Source organism: Falco naumanni, chromosome 10 (genome assembly GCF_017639655.2).
Source record: "Falco naumanni isolate bFalNau1 chromosome 10, bFalNau1.pat, whole genome shotgun sequence".
Lineage (NCBI taxonomy): Eukaryota > Metazoa > Chordata > Aves > Falconiformes > Falconidae > Falco > Falco naumanni.
Genome location: NC_054063.1, coordinates 21,497,338 through 21,520,802, shown reverse-complemented (window position 1 = coordinate 21,520,802; position 23,465 = coordinate 21,497,338). Strand labels below are relative to the sequence as shown.

At 41.7% G+C, this 23,465-nt stretch overlaps 1 protein-coding gene across 1 annotated transcript in view; it reads right to left on the bottom strand.

Moving 5' to 3' along the window:
- RPRD1B (regulation of nuclear pre-mRNA domain containing 1B) overlaps nucleotides 1-23,258 on the bottom strand; it is a 28,878-nt gene extending 5,620 nt beyond the window's left edge. The window contains exons 1-6 of the mRNA XM_040609738.1: nucleotides 22,996-23,258; nucleotides 21,297-21,426; nucleotides 20,023-20,156; nucleotides 12,174-12,286; nucleotides 10,240-10,366; nucleotides 9,060-9,235 (exon numbers count right to left, since the gene is read on the bottom strand). Of these exons, the coding sequence (XP_040465672.1) occupies nucleotides 9,060-9,235; nucleotides 10,240-10,366; nucleotides 12,174-12,286; nucleotides 20,023-20,156; nucleotides 21,297-21,426; nucleotides 22,996-23,146 (831 nt within the window). The 5' untranslated portion in view covers nucleotides 23,147-23,258. The remainder of the gene's footprint in view (nucleotides 1-9,059; nucleotides 9,236-10,239; nucleotides 10,367-12,173; nucleotides 12,287-20,022; nucleotides 20,157-21,296; nucleotides 21,427-22,995) is intronic.
- Nucleotides 23,259-23,465: the final 207 nt, after the last annotated feature.

Genomic DNA, 23,465 nt, shown 5'->3' with positions numbered 1-23,465 from the left:
GATACTCCACACTGAGAGCTACATGGAGTACTGATCTATCAGAAATACCCTCTCCATTTTAACAGCCTTTTGTACATATATGATGACAAAGTAAAAACCAATCAGGTCACTTTGAGAACCACATCTGTTCAATTCTAAGCAAGTTTACCTTACTAATAGGTTAATGCAGGCATTAACTAGTCCACAAAAAAGTTTTTATTAAAGCAGTGAGGCCTAAATCCTGTCTGTTAAATAAAAAAAAAAAAAAAAAAAAAAAGAGACAGAGAGGAAAAAAGAGATACTTATAAGGAAAAGGCAGCAACAGCCACAAAACCATTAAAAACTCTGGCTCAGAAAAACATCACTAAATTCAGGAATGCAAACAACGTTTTAAGGGAGTAATCCAGGAACTGAGACTTCCTAGAAGAGATGAACACTTACCGGACAGATTTGATAGACAACGCAGACTATGTTAGAGAACTGTCTCCTGCATACTTAATGCTTTCCATCTGCTCTGATACCAAACCGTACTGATTCATGGCACAGCAGTAAAGGATGCGAGGGACCGGATGCCAGAGCTAGGACAGGGAGTGCTGCCTGCACTAAGGCACCTGGCAGGAACACCCACCAAGAACAAGGCAACCATCTGAAGACAGGCGACTGAAGACAGAGCCCGGAGGCAGCTTGTCACTTCTGGGCGGCTGCTCCCAGAGGTGGAGAATTCTGAAGTCCTGCTGCAACATGGAAGAACCAGGGAGACTTAATCTGTTGTATGAAGTGCAAGGCACATTTATTTGTATTTGCCATTTGCACTATTCGGGAATACACCTCAGCTCTGCTCAGGAATATGCATAAGCACAGAAATGTAATCCCCTCCCAGGCTCAGGGGCTTTTCTTTTTCCACAGAGTTGTGGCCATATCCTGCAACAGAAGACTCCGGATGCAGGTTTTACGGGAAACCATGTTTTTCATGTAGCCCTTCACATGCTTTAAAAACTGCATCTTGTAGATTTTTGCATAAGGTCCCTCTGTTCTATAAAACCAAAAAAATACAAAGTGCACTTAAAATAAACCACTGCAGTCTGAGGTCTCAGTTTGTAGTCCATGTGTCTAGCTAATTGCCTGGCTGAATAGTAGGCTTTCATTAAGATTAATAGTATTTGGATGCTATCTGCTTTTTTTAGACAAAATAATGAGATCTTTACTGTAAGCAGGAGTTTTAGGATGACACAGAAAAACCTGGCGCTGTGCCACACAAACGCTTTTGCTAATCAACATTCCCTTTCAGTATGCAGCATTCTACATCCACAGTGGCCAAGTGAGTTAGACACGTAGTCCTTGAAACAAATGCAAAATCAGAATTAACACCACTGAACAAATCTGGCAGCAGTGTTTCATTCAAAAGAAGCCTTGCCTGAACATGATAAAACTGACTGTAATCAATATGACAGGAAATTCATTCTGAGAACTGCTGCATGGCTCGGTTCACCTTGTCAAGTTACACATCACAGACTTCATTTTATTTTAGCTTAGAATTTGTACTGGACACTTCCATTCCTGTGCTGGGTCAAGCATTAACATGCTGTAAGTCATCACAGCAATTGCATCTACTGAAAAACATCCAGTTAAGCATTAACCAGAATGTAGAAAGTGAACAGGAAGAGCAGACGGTCTGTTTGGATATGCTGTAGCTTGAGCCAGATGTATGGAAGCAAAAGACCACAGAAACTGGGGGAAAACATGCACCAGAGGCTTGACCGAAATTTGAAAAGAATATGTACTGAAGTGACAGGTTTGACAGTAATATGTTTATATGGTCATGTAAAATCTGTTTTAAAATATTAAATACACAACACTACTATAGCAGGTTGATTAGGCATTCCTTAGCTTTTGCTTCTTCCCACTTAACATATGCAAAGTCTTCATACAAACATGTTAATAAGAATGCCACAATGACAACATATTTGTAAGAAATTACCAATATGAAGGGTGTTGGGAGAAAATTATCAAAAATCAAAAGCTTCCTAAAGCAAGGACAATCGAGTTCTTGCTCAGCGAATATGTGACCACCACACATAAGCCCTCATCTTATATCCTGACAGAACATTTAGACGTAGCACATCAAAATTAGAACAGTAAGAGTTTTTTGTTTGTTGGTTTTAGGGTATCCTCCCCCCAATGTTGCTCTTTATTATTTAAGCAAGCAAGGATTATTATTATTCAGCATTTCCAGTATATATACACCTAGAGGACCACCCAGCACGTGTTTTTTTTAAGCATAGATGATTTCTTAGATAACTTATAAAAAAGCCTACCGTTTGATTTCAGTTTTGTGAGCAGCTCCATAGGAAAGATGCCCAGCTTGCATGCTACATAGATGTTCAACTCTGCCTCCTACCAGGCTATTCTTTCTGGCCTTTTCAAAAGCAGTTCAAAATTCCCCTTCTCTAACATAAAGCATGCCAAGTGTATCAGCACTTTTCTCCTGCCTTCAAACCCACCTCCTTCCACATTCTCCCAAGCGTCACATTTGAATAAACCCAGTTTTAAAACTATATTCTATCCTGTATTTCATATCATATAAGCATAAATCAATCTTCCCTGCACGACAGAAGGCGGCACTGGTCAGTGTGCCAGGCAGAATTACTAACAGTTCAATTGGTGAGGGGGGAACAGCTTTCTCCACATCAGTTACAACCACCCAAACCTGATAGAAAGCAAATTTTAAAGTCTGTCTGCAAAACAGATGTGAATTTGCCTTGTCAAGAAACCCTGGAGTTGTAGAAATAAAAGTAGTCTTGGTCAGAAGGCAGCTGACAAACATTCACACAAAACTCAAGAACCAGAAACAGAACATGGACTTACTATGTAAATATAAATAAATATCCACAAACTTGCTTCTTTCCATGCAAATTCAACGGAACACAAGTGAGAAATCAGATACATTTAAGGCCTGATCCAGAACCCAAAGTCCTCTGAAATAGTTTGTCTGGAGACTGGCTGGACTAGGACGTATGTGCTACTTTGAAGATGACCTGCACGTGCTCTGGGGCAGTTAGGCAGCTGCACCAGGCTGGCAGCCAGGCTGCCCTGCCCTCCTTTGCCAAGCAAACCAGTGCAAGCCCAGCACTGCACAGAAACGGCTTCCTGGCAAGGCAGCCAAAAACCTGCCAAGAAGAGGGTAGAAAAGTCCACAGCTGCACAGTGCATCATCTATGTCCTGACCTCCTGACTGCAGGAGCGTGTGTTTTAGTGCCAAGGGGACAGAATATTCTCCAGCACCTGGCAGAACTCAAAAGCAGTGGTGCAGTCAGCACAGCAAATTCCTTGAGGGGTTCTTAACAACCACATAATCAATTTGCCCCTGCAAGGTATCAGTCAACAGAGAGGGAAACACCTTCCATTTTACAAGTTCAGTACAACACAACTCCCCTCAAAAGCAAAGTGAAAACAAATGCTAGCGATGAAGTCAGTTCTCCTTATTTTGCAGCAGCACTAAACCAACAAACCTGAGGTTTTTATTCAACGCATCTGAAAGATGCGGTCCATAAATCAATGCTTGAATAATACTATTTTCCTACAGAGCTTCAGTTCATTTTCATACCTTAAATTTGTTCACAGTTTTCCTCTTTTAAATTTGACAAGGCTTCTTTTGCAGCATTGCTCATCATGCTTCACCAGAAATGCTGTTTCTGCTCCTGGCACAACTACATGGTCTGAAACCGTAACTTGCCTCCTTGGTCTTCTCTGCTTAGGACAACTTGAAGTTATCCAATGGAAAAGTTGGCAAGAGGTCTCTACAGAGCATGCCTCCAGCTGCTGGAGATGCCTCCTCCTCATGTACCAGCCTTTGTGACATTGAAAAGCTCTCTCAGAACTGGCCCAGGCTGCACTGTACAACAGGGATGAAACCTCACTTTGTTTGCAACATATCCTTCCGGACGGAACGCGACACAGTAGCATTTGCTTGATGTTCACAACAAAAATCAACATTTAGGCCACAAGCAAACAGCTCCATATTCACCTCTCCAAGCACCTTAGTGCTTTTGATTGCTATATACTGGTTCACTTCAGTAAAATGCACAAAGACATTATATATTCAAATTGGATTATTTTTATTTGGTTTTTTTTAGTATGATTTCTCTTGCAATACTACTGTAATTATGAATGCCTGCAAGTACCTACAGAGTGAAAAAATTACACCCTTGCACTGTGCAAAGAAACAGAGCTGTGTCTTGAGCCAGACGCTGCACAACAGAACCAGATTCACTATAAGGTTAGTTTATTGTATTGCTATGGAACAGCCTCCGCTCCTGTCCCACGCCAGAGGCCAGGACTGGCTCACAGCTGGAAACACTGATGTACAGTTAGTCACTTTTTGCCGTGTTAATCAGCGGTTCAGTTTCACAGACCTGAGCACGCTTTGCCTGGGTGTTCCTGTTCAGGATCCTCTTGCCCTGCCCAGGGTGTGGAGCAGGAGATCTCTCTCTGCTGCCTCATCCCCACAGCTCTATCTCCTGGTGCTTCCATGCATGTAAAACACTGACATTTTTGCTTCCTGGCAGAAAACCTAAAACTTCATCTCTTGTTCCCTACTAAACCACTGAAAGGAACATACCATAACCCAAGAATTCTCTTCTGAGAGGAAAGCAGCAGCCAGAAAGGCATACCAACTGTGACATGCAACAAAAAACTAAGCAGTGGAAGCAACACAGCAATAAATTGCAAATTCACCCACTGAACTAAGTGTATTTCAAGAAAATGCGTAGCGCTGGGCAGTCCAGAAAACCTCAAGAGAGACTGTACTTCATCCTTCAGAGACGCATTATAAAAGAGGGTTTGCAAATTTATAAGGGCACAGCTTTAACACCTTATTAAAGGTGACTTGAAGCGATGAATATTAAAAGCCACCAACATCTAAAAACCCCCACAGCTCTCAGCAGGATTCTAAGTCACAATTTTTCAGGTGCAGTCAACAATCAGAAATTTTTCCCTAAACTGAATCTTAAATACAACATGCTCTTTATAGATATATATATATACACACACATATTTGTATGTATATATACATATCCCCACACACAGACCCTATATACTTTAGCATGTTCCTCATGCCTCACCTTTTACAAACACAGGTACAGAAAACATTTGGAGGTTATGGGGAAGAACTCAGCATCACTGACTGCAAGCCGAAACAGAAATTCTGAATGCACATTCTCCTCTTCCCGCCCTCCCCCACCTTCTCCCCATTTGATTAAAATAACCCTCCCTCCACTTACTCCAAATTTTCTATTGTCGGTAGTTATCTCAGGTACCCACACGGCTTCCACACAAGTTGCCATTTTCTAGCTGTACTTTCACTGAGTTCTTCCAGTCCCACCTAATCGGTTGACTTCATTTTACAGTCAGCTGATAGACCAAGATGGGAATGTTCTCCCAGTTACCTCCTCTCTAAGTTTTAGTTTTCACATGAACTGATTCCCTGGATTTTTCTACTTGCCAGCCATGTATGCTGGAAGAGTGCACTGACTTCAAAAGACAATCCTTCCCCTTGAAGTTCTGCAGACTCAGGTGCTGAAGGACAAAAACCCTCCCCAGCTGATTGTCATTGTAACAGGGGTAGCAATGGCCAAATGTTAACACAAATCAGAGGATTTTCATTGGAAGTTAAAAACTGTCATATCTCACATGAGCATATCTCATTTTTATAGAAACACCAGTTCTTGTTTCTATGCTGGTCTGAAAACAGATTTTATTTCCTGACACACACTATTATGGAAGTCTAGACCAACCTCTGATCCAGTCCAGGCCATGGAAGATCATACAACAGCAGCAGTATCAAGCCCACAACTTCTGACCGAGATGAAGCACCATTAAAAGTCCAGCATTCAGACACTGAACAGCAGAATCCACCATACCTTTCAGTAGGTTCACCTAAGGAACATTTACCCTTAGAAATGTATGCCTTGCTACACGCTGTTCAGCATCAGCTTTGGTCCAGCTGATTTAGCCCTGCAGCAAACTGCTAGAATTGAAGGAATTCTGCCTTCTCCTTCTAAGTGCTTTTAGACTACAATCAAATTATCACAATCTTCTTCTCACACACAGACACACACCCTGCTAAAACAATCCTAATTATTACACTGATTTTTTTCAATTGCTACCCTATAAGCAGAGTTTGTCCATATGTTATGACATCCAGGCTCTGGGCTAGCTTTCTCCCTTCAAGTTACCAGTGCTCTTAGCTCTACGTTGTTCCAGTCCTTACGCCAGCCTGCATCAATGCTGAAGTGTAATTCATTGTCCAAAGGCACCTTCCTCAGCATATTGTCGCTTAATTTAACAGCTTTTCTGCAACTGATGACAAGAGCTCTGTGTCACAGGGTTTTGACATTGCAAAATACTTTGAGCATTAGCCCACTCGACATAAATACACGGAGTTTATTATGTTTTGACAATCTGCTGTGTTTCATGGCTGATAGTATTAACAGGATTAGTGAACACCCATAGCTCTTTAGACTGCAAAAGCTGCTTTTCAACAGATGCAGATTAGCTACTTTCACTGCCATCATACTGAAAGACTTTGAGTAAATAAAATACAAAACATATCCAGAATTATTTCCAAATCAGACATTTCCATTAAAATAAAGCCCTGAGTCATATTACTATCAGAAACCCCCTTCCCCAACTAGTAGCCTCGGTTAGCTTAGGATAGTGAAGTAAACGATCCATCTTCTATCTAAAAATGACATCTCATCTGAGAGTCAGGCATCTTACTTCACAAGAGAAAAAGCTTACTTTCAATAGTACCAAAGAGTCTCAAAAGATACCTTGAGAGAGCAAAGCATACAACAAGATGACATGTAAAATTAGATTGGTTTAAGTTATTTTCTTATGTTGGTCTTTGCCTGAGTAAATGTTTTGTTTTTTAATACTTTAATTGCTACAAGGATTTCAGATCCTTTTATTAAAATGCTTATTAGCACTACAAAGAAAAATCTAAGTTTATCAATAATGTTACTGTGAGAACATCAAAGGCTCAAACAAAACTGATAAGCAGATATGGCCTGCCATATCTGTAACCAATGTCTTCCACTATTTATTAACCCTCTACAACTCAAGAACAATGGAATGCTTTAATCAGGCAATATCCCTCAGCCAAGATTTCACATTAATATGAATTATGCCTTCATGTTAAGTATTAAAGAGTGGCATTTCCTGCAACTAATTTTAGACTTCTACAGTACTAACATGACCTTGTTTCAGCAGAATGACAAAGATGCTAACCTAAACAGATACTTAATAGGATCCATGTATTTAATAAGGTCATTCTCTAGTTTCCAATATATTAAAGAATGTATTTACACTTGAAAAGTGAGCAAGCAACCTGTCCTGTTGCTATCAGCAGGATTATTCCCATTAAAGTAGCTCAGCCAGTGAACCACTTAATTTTGCCACAGCCACAGCTACAATTTTCAAGTAACATTCCTTACCAAAAGGATATTTTCCAAAACAAAAACCACAATTTTCACATTTCAGCTAGTGCATCAGACATTTTAATTTAACATTGTTGTTATAAATTTCCTGATTTCACAGTCTCAAACTAGGCTTTTTAAAACACTGCTCTGCAGCATTTTGCTACCTATTTATTGCCTTTTTTAAAAAAGTAAACGGCAATACATCTATCATTTATATATATATATACACACACATACAGAGAGAGAGAGACAGACAGATGTATTTCTGCTAGACAGGTGCCCTTTTTTCAGCAAGGAAAAAAACCCACCAAAAACCCTGACTCAAGATTTCCACTAGTGTTCAGAAAATAAATCGGGGGGCCAAACAAGAATTGCGTTTATGGCATCTTTCATTATCGATGTCTGAAAGTGCCTTTTAATAACTCAGTCATAGGACAGACACTATGCTTGAGGAAGTTAAAACGTTAAAGCTAAACAACGTAACAGAATTATTAACTATCCACTCTAAGTTGGAATGCAGAATGAGCATTTGTCTCACTGATTTGGAAAAAGGATTGCTCTGGAAAAGCAACATGTTCACAGTCACAAGACACTGAGAAACTCTAATATAAACACACATGACAAAGAAAACACTCAAAGTGAAATTTACCTCAGAACAATGTTGCCTAGCTGTCAAAGAATTAGGTTTGTCATGACAGTAAACAGACCCTGCAATTGCTACAGCACAGTCTCCTTCCAGAAGATTTTGTCCTCTACAGCAACTCATGTCCCACCCAGCAACAGCTGCTCATAATAACCAGCAGCCGACAGCAGAGGAAGCCCTTAATGTGCCGCCGAGGGGCCGTTTAACAGATGGCAGAGTGACATACAACCACAATCATTAATTAAACTTCCACACGAGTCCCAAGATGCAGTGCTGAAAGAACTTCCACTGAGAAAGAACGCTTCGGATCAACGGCTGGCTGCTGCAGCCTCTGCACACACTCTAGGACGTGCAGCTGGTGCTCGTGTCCAGGCAGTGCAGCCTCATTTTAGTGTCCTGCCCTTCTTGTTCGAGGGAGCTATGGCAGGAAATGCAAGTCATCGTCTTTCAGTATCGGCCCAGTCTACACCCCACCGCAGAAGCTGTAGATAAGAGTGGCTGAAGGATGGATACCAGAAGATCTTGTTTACACTGCATCCCCTCATCAAGCAGGGGCTGGGAAGGCAGATGAGGGGCACCCAACCATAAGGAAAAGAACAAAAAAAAATCCAACCAATCAAAAAAAATCTCCAGCTAATTATGGCAAAGGGAGGCTGATTTTTTGGAAACTGAGATTTCCTAAAAAAAATAGGGTAAGTCTGAAGAAACTGGTAGGTGAGCCTATTTTTAAGGAGTACGGAGTTCTGGGCCTTCCATGTCCACATGTATTAAAACACACTAGACTGAACATCAGAACAGATTTGCTTTCTCCAAACTGTTTACACTGCTTTCTTACCTCTGTTTTACTCCAAATGTAAACACCTAGTATCATCTCTCTCGAGAAACACATAGATAAGGAGTCAAGTGGCAGCATTTGGTGAGACAACCGGCTTTCTGGCACTGGTGTAATCAGTACTCACTTCTAGCTTCTTCTCCTTCTCTGTTAATACATCCTTCTGATTCTGGGTGTACTCGATCAGCATGCGTGCCAGCTGGCGACGGTCCTCCAGCTCTGCTGCCAGCCGGCCATTGTACTCTGCTAGTAACAGGCATGCTTCGTCCACAGTCTTCGAAAGGCGTTCGGCTGCCTCTTTGTCTACACACAAAAGCGTTGGATAATTTACAGGACAAAGTTCATAACTTTCTGTCTTTGACAGAAGGGCTACAATTCACCAGCCACACACAGAGTAATATCTCATTCATAAATACACTTCTACCTTGACAGCAAAGTAAGAGTTCTTATCACAGGGATATAAAGGAAAGAGGCAGGACTAACAACCCAGCAACAGTGTTTCTTAGGCACTGACAGGACTTGCTGCATTTTATCCTTGCAGAGATGTCAATGATTGGGGGGCAATACAAATCTGTGAAGTTAGCCTCTATGAACAAATGAAACTAAAACATTAGGCTGTATTTTCAGCTAAATAAATCAGGCAGTTTTCACATTTAAACATTGTGTGCACTTTTAAATTCCTATTTTTGCCGAGTAACTCCTGATGTATCAATACAAGCAAACATGAATTGCACACTAGTCTCCACAGCCAGGATACCGTAAGAGTATTTTATAAAGGACTGACAGGTCATAACGAGCTCCAAATTAAAACTACTTCCAGGAACATGAGGCAAATCAGTTAACCTTTAAATGCTTCTATTAAGATTACTCTTCAAGTACAATTCAAAAGTCCATTTAAGCAAAGACTGACAAACTAATGGGGGTAGCCAAGTTTCCCTGTCCTGTAGCAATCAAGGGGCATGTACTTAGCACAGCCTGATAAAACCCAAAAACATCAAACAGTCAAGGTGCTCAAAACCAAACACACCCATCTGAGAACTCTGGCCCTCTTTCCTTCACATTCCTGCAAAACGTTGTTAATGCTCTCCAAGTATAAATGCCTTGCTCCAAGCCAAAAAAATGGAAGCTATGCGAGTTTCATCTTCAATTCTCCTTCATAGGATTGATATCTATTAATTACACAAGAGCTACAAAACAAGGACACAAAAGCAGGAATTCACTCCACCATACATTGTGATTAAAGAAAAAGAACACTTTGATTTCTAAGTTATTCTTTCAACACACTAATTCATCTTACAGTCTCATACCTGTAATTTTCTCCAGTAATGAAACATCTTGAACTTCCTGAGGCAGGGAGGCAATTTTTTGCCGCACTGTTGCATCTCCTGATGCTGCATTTTCCAGGTCTTGTAGGGCTTTGATCAAATCCTCAGTCTACGAGACAAGTTAGCCAACATTAAAACCAGGGAGCTTTTATGCCATTTCCTGTGGATGTGGCCTCTTCATGTGAGGTCACTCACCTTTGAAAGCAACCATTTTTAGAATATTTTCTTCAAGAGATTTTTAAACTGTTACTTCCTAACACAGGGATTATTCACCAAAATTACAATATCCCAGTGTTTAGGAACTTATGCATTATTACAGTAGGATCATCATTTTCAAGACTCTACAGTGGAAGAATTCTCATTCCAATTAAGAGAAGTGACCATTTAAGACAAAGCTGAAAAGTACACAACCACACAAGTCTGAGAAACAGCCATCAGCTCTTTGTGTTGCATCAAGTGGGACTGTATCTTTTAGCTGAGCATCGCTGACACTGTCTTAAACAAGCAAAAGTGTACGTGCACCTTTTTGTTCTTTTCCAGAAATGCATTCTGACACAGGAAAAACAAACCCCAAACTAAACTTGTATCACTCCAAACAAAACTGTGTCAGATTTCCATCTTTGTAAGATTTAGAATTTTGTAACTGGTTACACCTACCATAAACTTTGATGACAGTGAAAGCTGTCCCTGTTAAAGCAAACTTTATATTGTTCTGATCTTGCAAAGCCATTGCTCTCCTCGCTTAGCTCAGCTGGCTCTTTGGAAGCACACTGCAACTAAAATGGACTCCACTGCATCCCCTCAACTTCATCTCTCAGCTGGTTTTAGTACATTGAGGAAAAACGTGTCAGTTTAATTGAATACATTCAAAATGTATCCTAGCTTAAAAAGGATGTGGGTGAGGACAGCCTTAAGAGACCTCCCCTGACACACGGTATTTCCCCCTGCTAAAAAAAAAAAAATAAAAAAATAAAAAATAAAGAGACTCCTTGGTCTCCAGGAAGAAAAAAATGTTGTTTCTTTGTTTTAAAAAACACTGAGGTTTTAATGGGAGGTTTTTGAAACTGGAATACTAGCCCTGGAAAAACCATCACTGATGTTTAAACTACATTCCAATAGTTTGAAAACCAATAAAAACACTGGAAAAGTTTTAAATATTTTTTTAATCTGAAAAATAAAAAAGTCCATTACATAATATTTACTACTATTTTGCAAACTGCTAATGATTTCCAACAGTAACAAAGACAATGCTTATCATCAAGAAAAACCATAAGCTGTAAGGCATCTGGAGGTAAAAACAACAAAAAAAACCCCTCACTAATTTCCCTAACAACTTATTTTTATTTTTCAATGTTTACAGTCTACCAGATGGATGGTGTATTTTTTTATCCATTTTCAATAGACAATGGTTTAACATATGCGCATTCTGTAGCCTCAAAATGGTCAGAATGATCCTCTATTTCATTCCTGCTATTTCCATGCAACTAATGCATCAGCCTCAAAATAAAGTCTTCAGAACTGATTTTCCTAACCAGCTCCAGACGAATCTATCAAAGGTTGAGCTTTTTAATAGCTCACGGAAAGAGATGTCCTACAAAAAATAATTAAGTTTTAACAGTGTTACAACTTTGGGTTTGAGAGATTACACACTGATCTTAAAAAATTTAAAATATGGTCTGTTCTTCTAACAGTCCTTTAAGATTCGTTACAGGTAGTACTACTCAGACCTTGGTTTAGACTACCTGAAATCACAGTGGCTCAACACAAAAAAAAGAATCTGTTCCATTTCCCATGGACTTCTCCACCCCCAACTGAATTGCTCCATTAAAGCATTTCACTTGTTGGCAGCTCCATCTTGTGGCTGTACCACACAAGAGGGGGCTTCCAGAACTTCTCCCCAAACCTGCCCCACATACCAGCAGCGGCCCAGCACTAGGGTCTTGGGGTGAGTAGCTCCCAGGGTAATCATCATCTTCCTCCTCCTGTATTTGCTGAAAAGTCCTCTTTAAAGACTTCTTCTCCTCTGCAACTAAAGACACATATAAGGAACTCATTTGGATGCTAGATCTGCCCACCTTAACTACCTCTACTTCAAAAAAATTGTACCAGATACTCTGATGATTAAGCTCTCCAAAGAGAGGGATGACCACAGCTGGATATCATATTCCAAACACTCAAACGCAAAACAGCAATAAAAGGTTGATTTTGCCCACACATGTATCTCTGTACACACAAGTACAAGGACAGAGTCCTCTTACCAGCAGTGTGCACTGTATACATACCATGTGTCCTGCACTAGAAGTGGGAAAGGCAAGTGAACATCCTATTTGTCAATAAATGGCAGGTTTTCAACCCTGCTCAGGCTCTCTGGTTAATACCATGTATGCAGGTGAGGGTTTCTACCAGTGGAAATGAACCACTGGTGCCAAGATACACACGGACAGAAGAATTTCAAGTATCTTTCTGCACCACGTATATGCTCACTGTGGTCCCACAATCAGCTGAACTGCTAGGTATTCAATCTTCCACTCTTCCATCAAAATAAAGTTTCACAGAGCTGTCCAGAAGTCTAAAACTCTAAGATGTAACAGCAACAACAGCTATGAGCACAGCATGACCCAATCCACAAGCAGGTAACCTAAAACACTTCAGAAAGCAAGACAGTGTTGGTTAAATGAACCTTAGCATAGCATACTTCAGCTTGAAAGGAAAGAGACAAGTTTATTTAATGAGTCAGAAGTCTCAATGCAGCCTTTGACCCAGTTACAGAACCTTCAGAAGAAGACAGATCATTCTTCAGACTCTCCACCAAAATTAAGAAGAGCCAGGGGAATTTATAAGAAAGCTTTGGGCAGAGCCTTGAGAACATCTCTTCAAGGGAATCAAGTCTTGCCAAGATAATCATGGAGTTCAAGGGAAAAAGCCTGTATACACATTGATTCACAGGAAAATCCAAGATTACTCTTGGTTTTAAATGAAGTAAGTCTGCCCAACTCTAATGAGGAAGCAAACGGAAAGGCCCGTCCTTAAATGCAGAAATTTGCCTGCCTTGTCAGGGGGCACATATGTCAGAAAAAAATAAAAATTTAATGGAGAGAAAGTGAGAGATGCTGGATATCCTGCTTGTGTGGGGAAAAAGCTGAACAACCTTGACAAGGTAGACACAAATGCATCTGTTAGAGAACAGATTTACTCAGGAGAAGACAAAGAAGCACAGAAAGTTACCCTAAACCAAATGAACTTTTGAGGTATGCTAGAGCAAAGCTATCTAGGCTAGAAAAAGGAACAGTCTAAGTATTGTATGTATACGACTGATGCAACAAAAGTGCTTGATAATCTGACTGACAAGCCAGTAAGACACGAGATCAACAAAGAGAAGTGGCTGCTGTCCACTGAGGTCTGCAAAAGACACAAGCTGAGTTGAACCAGAGATGTGCAGATGACAAAATGGCCAAAGAGAGCATTTAAAGTTACGCAGCCCAATACAGTGTGCCATCAATATTTATCACTTGTGTGTACTTGTAATTAACCAAAGCTAAACACAAGATCATCAATAGAAGAATGCATGGCCACAGCGTGCACACAAGGGAAAACAAGAACTGGGACTCAAACTGCTGAAGAGCTATTCCTGCTGTGCTGCCAACTGGTCTACCACAAGACACAGTATTACGCTTGCTTACTGCTCTAATGTAGAGCATTCAGAATTCATTGAATTTTCCATCTGAACAAGACCAACTGAATTTGATTGAAAAAACTCTGAAGATAGGTCCATGAACATCTGCAGTCTTAAGCAAGAGTCACTAGCTGGCCTGCCTGGCAAGAGGCACTCCCTGAGCATAGGAATGGCCGCTGATGGGGCAAAGTGGCCAGCATAAAAAGGAGCACAGACAAAAGAGTCAGCTTTGAAGTAGGATTTTGGGCATGAACAGTGTTGACAAATGTGGAGTGTTACACTTTTCTCCTTGGCACTGGTCAACAGGGTCAGCAAAAAAACTTAGCTGAAGAATCCTAGAAACACCATCTCCATTTCTTCAAAACAGAAAAAAAAAAAACCCATACACATTTTCAAACTCAAGAACATATGGTAGAAAAGGGCCCCTGAAAGGAAGCAAGGCATAACTAACACACCCTGACTGCGTAGCTTTCAAAATCTTCTAGCCAGAAGTAATTTAACCATTGCAACCATTCTGAAAAAGCCCATCAAACCCAACAAGAGATGAGGAACACAAGCATAAAGAGCATCTAAAACTGATCAGAATTCAACAATGGCACGTAACGCACACCTTCTGAAACAATCCAGATATGCTTGAAGAACATGGACAGCTTCCAGGTAAATCAAGAACCCGTTCCTGACATGGACATAAAGACGACAGAGAAGCCACTACCAGAGATGAAGTCAGCTCATCTTCAGCCAGCTCTTCACAGTTCAGAAATTGAACTACGCCCTAAAAGCCTTCAAAGACCAAAGCACTTTGTTTCTCAAAAATGACAGACAATTGCTGTCCTAACAGCTTTGCAGCAAAACTCCAGGTTGCCGTTATCTTGTTGCAGTGTCCAGAGAGACTTGGAACAAGTATTTTCCTCACCACCTTTCCAGTCTTCAACACATTGGTTGTGGTCTGAGGTAGCTTACAGTGCCAAAGGCCTTAGTGATAACGTATGAGTTTTTCCTGTAAGCTGACAACACAGGCGATCTTCTATCTAGGGTGTTCACCTTTTTGTTCTCATCTCCAGGCGATGCTTTTGGAGGTGAACAGGCCTCTCTGATTCAACTCCAGGCTCATAGGCACAGTAAAGAAAAAAACAACTGTGGAATCTCCATACATACATTCCAAAGGATAACTAGGAGTTTAAAACTTTGCTCTGTTAAAACCAGTGGGTTTGTGTGGGCTTTTTTCTTTAATCTCAAGGCAATATAAGATTATCTTCTCTCATGAGGATTTGGTTACATTCATCTCCTCATTCAAGAAGCTGCCATGACATGGTGAACTTCCCATGTTGTTTGGGATAAAAAAAAGGCAGATAATGCCTTTCACTGGAGGGAACTGTTCTGACTTTTCTAAAAATAGTCCTTAATTCATATGAGGATTTATCAGCCTTGGTGCAGCTACGTCATGTGCCTTTCCTGACAATTAAGCATACAGTTGTACAAGTTGCATGAACAGAAACTTCTGTCTATAGGGAAACATGCAAACAAATACCATTTAACAGCTACAGTAATTCTAGAGTAACAGGCAAACCTGTAAAACAGGGGGTTCTATTTCTGAAATTATATAGGTACCTGTTCACTTGAATGGCAGACCAGCTAAATTTAAGTAGGTTTTTTATGTGTTGGCAGGGCTATCATCCTCAATCAGGATAACAAAAAATAAACCTCCTGAAACTGTAACTAAAACTTTTGTAGGCTGCAGGTTCCAACCACCAGGAATTTAGCAGCTTGTGCAAGATCCAAACAAACTTATATGAAAGACACTTTTGGAAAGTGATTTAGGACAAAACACTGAAAACAACAACAAAATAGACAGTTTTCCCACAGAAAACAGAAGACCATCAGAAAACATCAGAAGACACAGAAGAACAAAATAAGACAAACTTAATTGCCCAGTGTACTCCCCAACTGTTCTAACCCTTTGTGTCTTTAGGGGTAGATTACTCATGGTTAAGTTCTCATTACAACATACATTTCTTAGTAGCCCCTTCTAGGTCAAGCATAATTGGAATTGGTCTGCTCCAAAATTATACCTAGTCCTGTCCCCAGGTGCCTTTATTTCAATTATCCTTGGAAGCATCCCTGTCTGCTCTTGTCTCTTGGTTATGTGTATGAGTCTGACAATGTGGCCAGGGCAGAGGAAAAGCCCTCCCAGATGTTTTTCTCCATATTTTAATATGGGTCTGACTTCCTGTGCCGGAATTTGCAATATGAACACACCAGAACAGATCAGTAGCAGTTCAGTTCTGTGTTCTAGTGTGATACTCCTATATCAGAGCACACTCAAGGACTTCCTTCAACTGCTTACTACAAAGATAATGAAAAGAAAACATGTCAGCTACATAGCTTATATTACCTAAAGGATTTTACATCAAACTTCTACAGACCTAAGCTTTCCCAGGTTTTAAGATAAATGGGTGGTTCTTCTCTACCCTACTGCTTGCAAAAAGAAACATTCTAATAAAAATGAGATTAATGAGAAAGCAAATGCAAGTTTAATGAATACATTTAGAGTTAAACCAATACAAGATATCCATATTCAAAAGCTTATTTCAGGTATATGCATATTTCTTTAAGGAACCCAAGAGTCTGTAGCATGGTAGCAAGCTGCACCACTGAGGAAGTCAAAACCAGGGAATATAATGCTTGGAAAGGGCTGGTATGCTTTCCCCTCTGCCTCTCTGAAGGGAAAGCTTCATTATCTGTGCAATCAACTCCGCTCCACAGCAGGAGCTTAGCATGTGCCACCAACTGAATTATTATACATTTACCCAAGGCCTTGCTACAAATGAAACAAGAAATAAGTTGCGCTGTTGAAACATGCGCCAATAAGTTTTAAAGATGTCTGTCTTCACTGATACAGGACTACCTGGTTACAGTGGGTTAGAATTAATTTTCTTCTTAGTAGCCGGTGCAGTGCTGTGTTTTGGATTTGATGTGAGAACAAAGTTGACAGCACACTGGTGTTCTTGGTTGTTGCTGGGTAGTGTTTTTACTACATCAAGGGCTTCCCAATTTCTCAGGCCCTACCAGCAAGAGGGCTGGGGGCAAAAAATTGGGAGGGGACACAGCCAGGGCAGCTGACCCGAACTAGCTAAAGGGATAGTCCATACCAGGGGTCCTCAAACTTTTTAAACAGGGGGCCGGCGCATGGATTAAGTGGCAGGAACTCATCTGCGGCTGCTTGGTTTCCCCCCCAACCCCCAGGGGGGGTGTGGGTGGGTCTGTAAATACCGGGGGCCGGATTGAGGACCCTGGGGGGGTGTGCATCCAGCCCGCGGGCTGTAGTTTGAGGACCCCCTGGTCCATACCATATGACATCATACTGAGTGTATATATAAGCTGTGGGAAGAAGAAGGGGGAGGGGGGATGGGGACACCACCACCACCACAGGACATTCGGCATTAATGGCATTTTGTCTTCCCAAGTAACCATGAGTGATGGAGCTCTGCTTTCCTGGAGATGGCTGAACACCTGCCTGCTGATGGGAAGCGGTGGATGGATTCTTTGGTTTGCTTTGCTTGCGTGTGTGGCTTTTCCTTTACTCATTAAATTGTTTTTATCTCAACCCACTAGTTTTCTCACTTCTACTCTTCAGTCCTCTCTCCCATTCCACTGTGGGGGGAGTAAGCAAGTGGCTATGTGGGGTTTAGTCGCCAGCCAGGGTTAAAACATGACAAGGACTCTTGCTTTATTTTGGAAAGTTTCACAACTCTACATGTAAAGTGGTACTCTGCCACCCAAGCAAAGCCATCCTTTTCAGAAAGCAGCATCTACCAGCCCAGAAATTTAAGACACTGCAATATGAAAAAGCTATAGAGAACAACCTGCGTAGACTTGTTGTAATTCCTTAGGCTGAAAAAAAGAATACTCATCATCACAGCACCAGACACTCTTAAGGAACTTTAAAATTTTGTTTTAATGGCACATCCTTGCACCAATCTACAGACACTAGTACTACCTGTTTCTCAGCTGGATCTACCTTGGGTGTACACAAACCCAGGAAGTCAGAGTGGTTTTGGAGGAGTGGTGTACTACAGTTTTCCACATTTATGATACACATTATATCTGTAAAACACAATACATTGTCGATCTCGCTTATGTTCACCTGTTTGAAAACAGAATAGAGTAACTACAACAAAACCTTCTGCAATAGTTGCCCACCAGAAACTGGACAAAACAATTTATTTTAGAAATCCATAAAAACCCGATGTGAAACTAGCATTTACCATTAAGAAGCTAACTGGAAAACAAGTCAGTCAAAACAAGCAACATTCACCCTCATAAAAAGGCCTGAACCATTCTCTCAAATAAGACACTACATTAATATCCCCAATTACCCAGACAAAAAGCGAGTTTCTCACCAAGTGAGGACAGACACACATGCCGCAGTTATTAAAACATTTGTATTTCTTCATTCTGTTTCCCACAAAGGCCTGTTACATGGAAGGCTCTGACTTTGTATAAGTTTTTAAGTGGAGAAGGTAACAGTAGCAGGACTGATTGACACCACCACCAACCAAAGCAAGGAGGACAGTGAGCAACAGTTGGTTGCCAATTCACCAGGAAATCACAGCTGTGTTTCCTGGACACAGAATCATTTTGTTTAGAATAAAAGTGATACACTTAAATAGGTACCTTAAATTAACAGTTTCAAATCCTCAGTTAATCAGCTCAACAGCAATTCAGGCGTATGAATTCTGTCCTTTCATGTCAAATAAGTGTCTTATACATTGCACTCGGACAACAGCAAAACCGCAACATGAGCTATTTCATGTAGAGACTGTACACCTTCCACTCTCCCCTCTCCCAGCACTCAGACCAGAGACCCCCTCTGTCCAACACAGAAGAGACAACCCCTTTGGTCAGGGCAGTTGGTCACCCAGCATTTGGGGAAAAAACCCAGCAATACTTCCTCCATGTCATACTTAAATTATGGTAAGCTGGAAGGCCTCTGTTGTAAGCTGCTAAAGCACCCATTCGGTAATTTTGCCTGAAGAAACATGAAAAATCACAAAGTTACAGCCATAGATGTATGTCTTCATATGCATTCTCATATTAATGTTCATGTCTTTTTATCAATTCTGCATTAATTAAAAAATGGCATAAGAGCACTTTACTAATGACTGAGCCAACTTTCTCACAAAGTATCACACCTCTGCTGGGAACAGAACAAAATTCAGTCAAAGCAGCAATGCTGATTTGAAGACACTGACACTTCCTTTAGCTGCAAAATGGACAAATATTCCCTTGACCAGAACACTCTTGATTTTTAATGACCTTCACCTTTGATAGGTCAGACATCCTACCGCTGACCTCTTTTCATTACAGTCCTACCAGTTAAATACTTTCAGGTGTTATAGAAGAGGCAGTACCTGCCAAAGCAGTATAAAAGCACAGTAAACACAAGAAGCTTATACTCAGTTTCTCACATCTCATGCAGTAATAAGGTTATAAACGTGATTTCTAACAATGCTAAATGATGCAAAGTTATTGCTTTCCCCAAATCATGTCAGCTGGCATAGGAAATAAAAAAAGAGACCAGACAAGCTTCTGGGCATATATTCCAGCCTTCAATTATTAAAAAGTCCTTGCTGAATTATAACAAATTAAGAGTAACTACACAAAATAAAACAGTAAGAGAATGAAAGCACAAACAATTCTGAATAAACTATTGTAACAAGCCAGCTGACCACTCTCAGAGATATGGAGTGGGACAATTTTAACTCTCAGGGCAGAAGCAAGAGTACCCTGCACCCTACTTATCTTCACATCAAAGGCAGCCCTGGAGTATTCTGTCTGCATGAGCAGAAAAGTAGGTTACCTTAAGCCTACTGCTGGCCCCAAGTCACAAGGCAACACACCTGCAAACTGGAACTGTGGGTTTAACGAAAACCAGTTCTCTCAAGACAGTCCTGAACAATCTCCCAGACCAGCTCTACAGCAACTCAACTACAGGAGCCCAGAGCTCAACTCCTCATAGTACTTTCAGTGAAACATGTATCAATTTGAAAAAAAACAAAGCAAAGCACACAACAAAAGCAATATGCATTTACCTTTAGTTTGTGGGCTATTGGAGTCTTCCATAGAAAGTTTCAGTTGCTGTATGAACTCACTGCCATACACACTCCTTTCTTGCCAGATATTAAGCAGTCGTTCCAAGGGCTTTTTACAGCCCTCATCTGCTTCTCTGTTCAAAGATCAGAAAATAATTATAGTTCAGCTGAAAGAAATCCTTACATTTTAAGAAAGCATCTTCCAAACTAGCAGCTGCATCCATTGCAATATATGCATATTTGGAGAGAACTTTCCTCATCTTGTCTGAGACTAACTGTGCAAAACACATTTGTGGCCAATTTTCCTCTTTTACTGGAACCAAAGTTTGCCTGAAAGTGCCCCACATTCCCACCCAAAGTAAGAGCAGGAAAAGTTTTGGAGGGAGAAGCTTTCTATTATTCAGAATCTGCAAGAAGAGTTATAAAATACCCCCAAAGTTGACATGTTTACAATTCAGGGTATTAACTTTAAACAGTTGTTTCAGTCAATAACATACCAATTAAAAAGCAGGTTGTTTGGATCATTAGACACTTAAATGCACTCGTATAGCGCACTGAAAGTTAGACAGCCATCCAGAGCAGCATACCACTAAACACACAAACATTAAAGTTGCTTAGTAGAGATAACAGGAATTCTTATGCTACTTAGAGAAAATCTCAACTAAGTGATAGTCCATTTTTGATAGGATGGTAGCTGCATCACTTCTTCCCTTTTATGAATAAAATTCTTCCTTCCTCTAGCAAGGAGACTAATGAACAGATAACCATTGAAACGAGCAATACAAAAAGAAGCCATGCTCAAACCAGAAGACCAACAAGAATCCAGTGACCCAAAATATCAGCTCTTTTTAAGTCTTCTGACAATGAGGAAGAGCCGTTCATTATGTGGCTTTAACACACACATGCAACTACTCAGTTTCACTACCCACGAACAGATCTGCAAGATCTTTTGGTAACAATTAAAATAAAGTACATAGAAGTTGCATGCAGAGAACAAATGTGTAAAGCTGTGAGGGGCTGATTCACATACAAATAAGTTTGCCCAAAGAGAAATACTACTGCTGAAAAGTTTCTAGCTGCAAAGTATTTACAGACCAATCTCTACTAAAAAGAGGGTACAAGCATCCCTGAGACTTAGGAAAAAAAACACCACCACCAAAAAAACCCACAAAGCAAAAAACCCCCAACAAAATCCAGCTGAATTAAACTTTGTATAATAAGAAAGCACATCTCCAGAGAGAAAAGTTGAAGAAATACGTAACACAGCAACATACCTGGCAACATGAGAAAAAGCATCCACAAGAACAGATTCAAATTCCCTAGTAAATTCAGGTCCTTTCCTCTTACTGTTCTGGATGACATCGTTTGCTAAATATAGGAAAGTAAGTTTCCTACTCGATTTTGCTGGGAGAGGGAAAAAAAAGGGGGGGGGCAGAGGAAAAGAGAGAGAGAGTTTGCATTTATTTCTTATTTCTTTCACCTGGAATCATTAACATGGGTTTCAAAGTTACTTACAGCTTTTCAGTCTAAAAACAAAAAGTTCAAAATACTTCCCTATTCCCAAGGCAAACCTGAAGCCTCCAAGGCAAGTAGTTCTTGATCTCCTTACTTCTGCTCAAGTTTTTTTCTAATTTATAAATGAAACATGAGCTTAATACTTTTTGTGCGCAGTGACACCTCAACTGTGAAGAAAGCTGTGTAAGAAATAAATTTTCTTGATTAAAACTGTTCTAAACTACCAGCAAATTAATATAACAATAGACTCATTTTTCATTAACTGCAGAACAAAAAACTTGGTACAGAACCACTTAATTCAGAACAGAGTAAAACTGTAGAAAGCTGTTGTAGAGACTCAAATATTTTCCAGACAACAGTGTGACAAAGCAACATGAAATTTCTTCCATACATCATAACTTTCCCCATCTTGACGCCATCAGTTTCTATTTTACTACAGCCAGAATCAGTGGGAAACACTGTTCTCCGGAGTGCAACAGCCATGGATATGCACGCACCAGGCAGCAAACAAAAGCACGCACTTCCACAAGAGGCTGAACCTAGATCTTTCAAAAATTCAGGCCTAATATACTATAAATGGCAACAACTAGCAATTACATAAAAAAAATTACTCCAGCTAGGGCTTCGTACAGCATCATCTGCTCCAAGGGGCTAATGCTGCTGGCTGCCCAGGATGCGAAAAGGTGACACTGGTTGTTTTCACAGCTGCCCCTGGGGACAAAGCATCACCACTGACACCGGCAGCCTCCCCGACTTCACTAGGAAGCAATCTGAGAAGTTCCAAAAACTAACTTTTAAAAGTTAATCTGCAAGGAAAAAAAAAAAAAAAAGCACAAAATATTTCTGGACGATGCTACCCGTTTTTATAAATAGCGATAGCACAAGTTTTCACAGATTTTACAACCACTTTTGTTCTACTTGCCTCCTAATCCCTTAGTACAATTCCAGAATGGATAAGGAGCATAAATCCCGAACCAAACTTTAAAAGCGAAATCTAAAAGTTAAACAGCCAAAGCAGCACCTCGCAGTTAACTCGAGCACTCCCAGGAGAGACCACCGAGCGCATCTCTGCCTACAGCCCGGCTGCCCGGCCCGGCGCGGCCCAGAACAGCCCCCCGCGCCCCGAGGCGGGTTGAACCAGCCCCGCCACCGGCCGCCCCGCCGAGCGCCGCCGCCCCCCGCACGCCCCGCACGGCGCACCCCGCGCGGGTTATCTCCTACAAAGTTTAATAAAGCAAGAAAACGCCGGCCGGGCCCCGGCTCCGCTGCCGCCTCGCAGGGCTCCGCCGTGCCGACCCGCAGCGACCGCCGTGAGAAAGAACCGACCCCTCGGGTGGTCACCCGGGGCGGCGAGTAACGGGGCCGCGTCCCGCCGGGATGCCCCAGACCCGCGGCGCCCCCGAGAGCGGAACGGCGGCGGCCGCCGGACCCGCGCCCCGCACCGGGCGCCCCACGTACCTTTGCGAAGCTCCCGGTGCCAGACGGAGACGATGGGCCCTGCGTGTTTGCGGTGGTGGATGAGCCACAGCGAGAGCGTCTGCACGCTCTGCTGGGAGTTGCTCAGCTCCGACAGCTTCTTCTCCAGCGCCGACTCCGAGAAGGAGGACATGGCGCCCGGCCGGCCCGCGCCGGGCCTGCTCCGCCCGCGGGGGAGGGCGCGACGCAGCCTCACCGACGACAAACCGCCGCCACCGCCACAAGATGGCCGCCCGACCTCTCACCCCGCCGCGGCGGGTCGAAGGGCAGCATCGTACGGATCGCCGGAGGGAGCAGCGCAGACCCGCTACCCTGGGCACGGGCGGCGGAGGGGGCACGGCGCATGCGCGGCCGCCCCAGGGAGCCCGCCAAGGGAGACGCATGCGCATTGCGGGTGCCCGGGACTTTTCTCACAGCGCTTTCCCCACGGCGCCCCGGCGGGGGCTCTTTGT